Source organism: Bacillus rossius, chromosome 1 (genome assembly GCF_032445375.1).
Source record: "Bacillus rossius redtenbacheri isolate Brsri chromosome 1, Brsri_v3, whole genome shotgun sequence".
In the NCBI taxonomy this organism is placed as follows: domain Eukaryota; kingdom Metazoa; phylum Arthropoda; class Insecta; order Phasmatodea; family Bacillidae; genus Bacillus; species Bacillus rossius.
In genome coordinates, this window is record NC_086330.1 from 146,393,543 (window position 1) to 146,401,756 (window position 8,214).

The 8,214-nt window shown below is 34.6% G+C and overlaps 1 protein-coding gene across 1 annotated transcript in view; it reads right to left on the reverse strand.

Moving 5' to 3' along the window:
• LOC134546256 (eukaryotic translation initiation factor 3 subunit E) overlaps positions 1-3,418 on the reverse strand; it is a 90,016-nt gene extending 86,598 nt beyond the window's left edge. Inside the window, exon 1 of the mRNA XM_063388956.1 lies at positions 3,173-3,418. Within this exon, the coding sequence (XP_063245026.1) occupies positions 3,173-3,262 (90 nt within the window). The 5' untranslated portion in view covers positions 3,263-3,418. The remainder of the gene's footprint in view (positions 1-3,172) is intronic.
• Positions 3,419-8,214: the final 4,796 nt, after the last annotated feature.

Below are 8,214 nucleotides of genomic sequence, written 5' to 3' on the forward strand. Positions count from 1 at the left end.
AAAAACACAATATTATTTAGAAACTAAAAGACTTTTAAAACTAGTCATCCAGTACTAAATTATAGCACAAAAGATAGTTTTTACACAAGTAGCCTAGTTGGCTGAAAGTACTGCCTAGTCTCACTTTTGTTCGAGAGTAAGACAGTGTAAGCTACGTGCAGAGTATAGGGGGAGAGAGCATCCTCTTGAATTGGGGCATGCCTATATAGTTTGCAGGCCTACGTCATAAGGTAATAATAAGATAAGTTTTTGGGTGGTTCCCAGTCGTAAAACTTGGATAAAAAAGTCCAACACAGTGGCGGATATACAAATTTTCAAGGTATAGGCTGTAAAGTTTTTGCCGCCCTTGCCTCTACAAATTTCATGTCCTAGATTATTTTTATAATCCAACAATTTCGTTGAAATTGCACGTAAAATAATTTTTTGGTATATTTTTGAGCTAATCACAGCTCAATCATCTACGATTAATAAGGCGGAGTAATGCATACTACTTACACAATAATGTACATTTAGTAAATGTGAATAAATAATCTTTATTTATGACGCGCAGAGTTTTCATGCTGAGCTACTCTGTGTTCTGTATTTTTCCAGTCATTAAATACTTTGTTCTCGAACTGAGTTTTATTCTCCAATGGACCGAATGCCAAACACAGTCCGCAATATATGGAACTCTTACTTTCAGAGTAAACCAGCCAATTTCGGTCCTTCACTTCATTGTTTTTAATTTTTCTTTGGAAGATACACACTGGCAAGAAACGACGTTGATCAGCATATAGTTTACCAGTTTTAGAGAAGTCAGAAGTCTTGTTTTGATCGAAGCCGCATCTTGCAATAATTTCCCTTAAAGTATCATTAATTTCCCATAAAGCTGGATCATTGTTTTGATCTAGAGTTGTTTGCTTTCGGTCATCATTTAACAACTCGGTCTGAGAGGCATCTTCAATTTTGGAGCACTCGTCATCATGAACATAATCATCAGTTTTATCTTTAGTAGATAGTTCAACAGATGACAGTTGGGCAGCAGATTTCAAGTTCGTTTCATCCTTTCCAGATTGCATTGTTGAAGTTCCCGATTTTTCGACACTTTTTTCATTTTTAAAAAACCTGTCAATTTTTGTGGTTTTTCGTATAATTTGCTCTTGTTATTCTTTCTTTTTATTTTGTACTCCGCTCCACTAAGTCATTTTCTCCCATCATCTCATTTTCACAATTTTTTATTCAGGAACTGAAATGGAAAGGATGAAATTAAGAAGTTTATTTCTCGTACACAAATAGCGGTACCTATCCTTCGTTCAGAATTCACACAATAAATAGTTAATGTAAAAACATACTTTTTTTTATGCTATCACAAAAAAATCAAAACTTCTTTGCATAGTTTCCGATGAATTGTTTATTGTGAATTATTATTTATATTTTTTGATGTTTGCTTCATTGAAAAAGACAAAATGACATGATAACCATGATAAATCTTTTAGAATACTATTTATAGTTACGTAATATGAAAAAGTTCAAAAGTTTAACATGATCATATTCCAAGCTTCGAAATGAAAAATATTTTTGCAGGGCTTTTTCAATAAATTGATTCGTTACAGATGATTTATTAGGCTATAATTTATTATGATTATAAAAAGTTTTTACTTACCAGTGCTATGAAAATATTCATACAATCCACGAAACACTTCAAAAATAACAGTACACACCCACGTAGAAAAATCAATTCGTTATGCAATTATAGCAGGACGCTACCAACGGAGGCCAACTCATGGTTTTGTAGTTCCGTGCCTTATTTTCTTTTGTTTAGATGTTTTCGTTTTTCGCCTCGATTTGTTCGGGTAACCAGGGTAACCCACACGGTGGTTATTGGAATGGAGAATGGGCCTCACCATGAACATGTGCAACATTGACGTCATTTATAACATTGTAACGTTAAAAAAAAATACCGCATTCGGGGAAAAAATATTTTTTTGACTTAAGACTATCTCGCTATCACTGCTCAAGGTTTTTTAGAATTCCAATAAAATTTCCTAAAGCTAATGCATGTTCAACACATAACAGTCTATACATAAGATTGAAATGTGTAAAATTATTCACTACATTATTTACTATATTCAAATTAAAATTACAAAATGATATACAATCCATCCAGTTCTCAGACTCCAACCAGTAGTAGGACCGGCATGTATGGGTTGATAGTGGGAAGAGAGAAATACATTTTCTAAAATTTTGCTCTTTTCACTCAGTCAAAGTGTGGGCAGAGGGCGCAGAGGCCGATTACTGGTTGGGGGGCGGCGAACTAGCTGTTTTACTCTAGAATATGGAAGTTTGCTACAAACACGTATTCACGGAACGTACAATGACAAGGGAGAGGGGAAAGTCATCTGCAAAATTTGTTGCAGACTTCTATCTGAAAAACATCAGAAAACTAAAAACCGTCATGCAGAAATCTTTTTGATTTCTATGAGGAAGCAAAAAAAATATTAAAAATTCAGTCCCCAAATTTTTCGCCCTAGGCTCAAGCTTACTCACCCTGCTGGTAAATCCGCCACTGGTCCAACAACTGCCATAATTAGCTAATCAGTAGTGACAAGACATTGTAAGAAATAAAACCACTTACTATAATGGAAGAACCAGCAAAAGAACCTAAACAGATATACCAATGTCAATGTCAGTAAAAGCTCTTTCTCTTGTCACACTTAACTTTTTTTTAAAATAAATTTTGTAACTAAATTTATGAGTCAGTTTCATATTACCATGATGTACACTTGCGCACCAAAAGGGGCCACCTGATTGGCTGAATGGGAAGCCAAACGAAGTCAGAAAGAAGTTTGATATTGTCCATGACCCATCACCCCGTTGTCAATTGTGCAGCGCTCCGGATGTTAGCATTGTTATATGATTGCGATCGTCTGTTCTGCCACGTTTTCAAGCAGTTCTGAGTCATTATGAATACGGTTTTAAGGGTTGATAAGATAATTGTAAGGTTAAGGTTGCATTTAGTAGTGTAGCTTAGCCAAACATGATAATTTAACGAAGATGCATAATATATTAAATAATAAGCACGTTTGCACCACAATTATTCCACGAGAAAAACATTATTAAGAAATAAGGTTAAAATACAAACGACAACACATATGGCCCCAAGGCTTGTGGTTATCTCACGTATTTTACACACCTGTTTAGCGGAAAGAAACTCTAACAATGGAAAAACTAAATGTCGATCTAAATATTGTCCCATCTTGGATGTTAGGTCGAACGTCGCCATGATTAGATAAATAAAATAATTACAGTGAAGTTTAATATAAAATTCACAGCACTACACCAGAAGTTATTTACCACATGTCCACCATTGGTACAGAAATTATAAAAACAAAACAGAATCATAATGATGAAAGTTGTTCTTTTTTCTTATTTCATAGAACAAAGTTACACAAATAATGAAATCCAAGACGGATAATGTGAGGAATATTACTCAAGTCACAAAAATGTCGTAGTTTAATCAACAATTTAAAAATTTTGCATTTATTCAAAAAATATTCTTTGTATTTCGTGCATTTGACTCCATGACCTTCAAGTTAATTTTATGCTTCTATTTTCTTCAAATTTATGCATTGTATCTTTGATTTTCTAGATTTGTCGTAAGCACGGTCTAAGAAGGGGAGGTCTGGACACTCCCCAACCAGGCCAGCATGCAAAAGTGGCACACCTAATGTCTCCGTAGTTCCTCTCCGCTCCACCATCTGACCTGTAGCGCTGGTTGTTCTGCGGTGGTATTTTAAGCTTTGTTGTTATGAACAACTCAACATAATAATCATTTAAATTTTCATTTAAATGTTAAAAATGCATTAATCTCCAGATATCGATACAGTATTAAATTGGATGTGTTTATGTTTTATAATTTTGGAATTATTTCATAAATTAGGTAAATTAGGTTACAAAGTATAGTTTCCACATTGGCATTGGCGGGAAGCCAGGAACTTTATTGTGAGCAAGGAGCATTGATTGTTAGTAAAGAGAATAAGCGTATATTATTTTAATTGTGAAAATGCCTAACCATTGTAAAACCATTGCAAAACAAATTATCAGGCAAAGTCGGACGAGAAAGTTGCAATATTCCGAGTTCCCAATGATGACAATGTTAGGCAATTGTGGCAGAAAGCAATTCCACGAGACAAGTTTGTACTTAAAAGATCCCATTATGTATGCGAAAAACATTTTGTGGAAGACATTCTCACAAAAAAAGGAACACAAAGATCATTTCGGAAACGTCATTGGAATAGTAAGTTAAATTTTATTATTTGTATGAATGTAGTCTAAAGATTACTTATTTTTGTATAGGCCCGACTTTTTTAAAAATGTATGTATGATGTCGAATTTTATTAATGACCAGCACAACACTGATAATACCTGTTTGTAAGTAGTTTGTCAATACACCATTTTTTTATTAAAATACAAAATTTGCCAAACGAGTGCGGTCTCTTCCTAAAAAAAATAATAAAAATCCCAAAATACTTTTATTCAGTGCTCTAAACTTTCCTTTGTTATTTCAAAAAGGCGCAGATACGGTATTCCAACTCGTTTAGGAGTAATCGCCGTTTGTAATTTACATTACAATACCTGTGCATTCATGCAGTCGCGACATTGTTTTTGCTTGCTGTGTATGTGCGTGTTGTTTTTTTTCGACAACTTATAAAAACGTATATATTTTTTATTTGAATATTGTAATTCCAATGTAAATACATTTTTTTTTAAAAAAATACGTCTCTACTATGTGAAGCGTCAACCCTTGATATGAGAGACAAAACATTGACGATGGCACTTATTTGTGTAGCAAATAATGTATTGTAAATGCAGGTTTGGTATTGTTATTCAAATACGTAAATCAGCCAAGTTATGTAATTTGATTCAGCCTTTAATTTTAAATGTTAAAATATAGTGTAATTATATTAAAATTCATTGCAGTGCATCAAATACTGTCGTAACTCTCTACGTTTGTAATTATGGAGTAGAGGGCCACCATGGAAATAAAAAAAGTAAAAAAACTTATTTTTACTTCCTTACATGATTCCTGATCATTCTGCAAAACGGCATTGCGATATTTCCAGTAATTTACCTAGAATTACCTTTTTTAACGAGTGTATTTTTTTCAGTTTTATTTTTTTATTTTTATTTATTTATTTATAAGCCTCCATTTCTCCAGGCAGCCTGAAGGGGAGTTGTCAATACAAAACACATAGGACACTCACATACAGAACTCAAATTCAGTACAGCGGATATTTTGTCATGGTGCTACCAGCAAATCATATACAGTAGCAATTAATATACAGTTTTGATACATTAAATTATATAACATATATTAAAAAATAAAAACAAAAGTGGGACTTATATACATATGTAGATAGATACAAGACAAGACAGATACAAGTCATAAATAGTCAATGTTTACAGAGCATTTAATATACAAAACAGATACAATAACTATATTTGCAGAGCATTTAATATAATCACTTTTCAAAAAATATGAATCACCCATCTAAAAACTCTTTAACAGAGTAGAACGCTTCTTTAGTTAAATACTCTTTTAATTCCTTTTTAAATTTCTTATCATTTCTAGTATTTATCATCTGTCTTGGAAGTTTGTTAATTAATTTTATGCCACAATAGTACGGGCCTTGTGCAAATATATTGGTTCTATGCCCTACTATCTGTAACTTATTTTGACCCCTGGTATTATATTAGATATTATCATATTAGGTTGCGGAAACGTGGCCCTATGCCCGATTATCACGTTACTGTGCGTCCTCCGGCGATGATTTTAAACTATCGTTGTATCGTATATTATTTACCTATTGTTTGTTTTTCACGAGAATTGACAAATTCATCATAACGTCTAGTGATATATTTCCACCGCAAGACACCTAGCGCTCGAGTTGAATAGCGGACGTCGAACGAACTATGGAGACAGTAAGTGGTCACTTTTATCTGGCGAGTGTCCAGACCACCCCTTCTTAGACCGTGGTCGTAAGTAAGCTATATAGTTTGTAAAATCTTATATTTTGATATTGAAAGTTAACGTAATGAATTGAAAGGTCTAATCCAGACGTTGTCTAGATCCCGATACCATGAAAATATTCATGACATCACCAACATGGCTATACCACATTACCACCACTATATTCTAAAGGGGCAGCGCGGGAATGTAGAGGTGGTTTTGGGCGGGTAGCATTCAAATGCATGTTTGCAAAAAAAAATATATATATATATATAATTATCTTTATTTATTACCCAAACAAAAATATTTACAACACAAAACAACAGAAAAATACAATAGGAAATAACAAGATTTTCTCTTGCATTAATTGTGGAAATTGATCTCTTTGTTGATTCCTGTTGTAATTCTGTATTTCAGTGTTGTCTGTTTGTTTCTGTTGTTAGGAATTTTTTTTTCCAGTGGGTTTTATTGTATTGTTTGGTTTTGTTGGTGTCTAGTGTTTGTTCTAATTGAGTGGGGTTTTTTGTTGTATTCTGTTGTTTTCGGTTTTAAGGCACTCTTTAGGGGTTCTGTTGTTTTTTAGTGTTTTTCTTTGTATTCTGTTGTCAAGCATTATGTTATTTTCAAGTGTATTCCATTGTATTTTATAGGATTCTGTTGAAATGTAATGTAAATAAAAAATTCTACAATAAATTCATAAACTTTTTAAATTTTATTTAAAAGGTATTTCAATAAGCTACACTTTAGTTTCCACATAAATTTTCGTTACATAAGTACCTTAATTATAAATACATAGGTACTTTTAAATATTTATTAATGTATTATATAATTAATTATGTATTCATTTGGAATTACCTTAATATTATTTGTTCTATTTTTGCAGCACACTGACGCCACTCCCGCTGCCTGTTTAAGTTTTTGAGTAATTATTAATTTCAAAATGATCTCAGGGGGCAAAAACGGGGATTCGACCTCGTGGCTGCAGGCAGGAGCGCATCGCGGTTCGAAAACTACCCGGGCTGATTAGGCCACCCAGGACGCCTGAGAAATAAATGGTAAACGGATTGACATGATACGGAACTTTATTAAAAACCGTTACACACGATTGTCCAAGGACTGGCTGCGTCTGTTGTCTGACCGTCGCTGCAAGAGAGTCTCTATACCTAGACGATGCGCGCGACCTGGATAGATGGCAAAATGGTATGTAAGGACTTATCCTGTGCCCGTTATCGATGTGAAGGATGCGGCAAATAATCGCGAAGCTGCTATGCTGCAACAGATTATGCAGTGAATGACGTTAACATGTAATACAGCAATATATAATTAAATGATCTTAAAGGTGTTTGCCATCTAACCCACTACAAGATGCGAATGCTTCGAAATGTACATATGCCCGGCTAGATGAGAACATATGAGAGTCACAGTCACTTATTACAGGTTAACAAAGTTATTACTTGGTTAGATTTCAAGATGTATATTACACAGTTAAATAAGCTGAATAGAAAACACGTAGATCAAAGAGTTTGTACATGACACACGTGGCTTGCTAGGAGCCCTTGACAAATAATGATTCGCTGGCTTCGAAGCCTGGAAACTGTGTATGACTCAAGTCCACTGTCCGAATGCTTAGGACGTAAAAATTACGTAGTAAGTTGAAAATATCCCTGTTGGGATTAAACGAATTAAGTTAAGAACTGCACGAAAGGACGTACGGCTGAGTGGGGTCTGGCGCAGAGCCAACTGAAAGATTTGATAAACTTACACTATTGCGATGAACTGGACGAAGCGCGAAAACTGTAGGCTCTACATTCGCGGAGCGACCGACCCCTGTGAGCTCCCGATGGCAACTGGCGCGAGGGCGCCACGCGACTTCGTGCCAAGACATGTGTAGCGCAGGAAAACAGCTCCCACCAGTTTTGGACTTAAATGATATATTTAATAATATATGATTAATTAACAAATGCATATAATTTTTACATGAATTAATTATCTTTAAATTGTTATTAATTTGTTTGTTTTAAAAGAAAAATTACTGATTGTATTATATATTAGCGCATTGCCACACCCAGCCGGGCACTGTAGTCGCCTTGGTGATCGTCACGGCGCACTTTCACTTACTCGGCAGACATCACGCTCGAGCATGTTCGATGCACTTAAGAGTAAGTGTTGTTGGGACGTAACGGCCTGTGCGAACCAGAGGGATCACCGGTGGTTGGCGTCAGTTT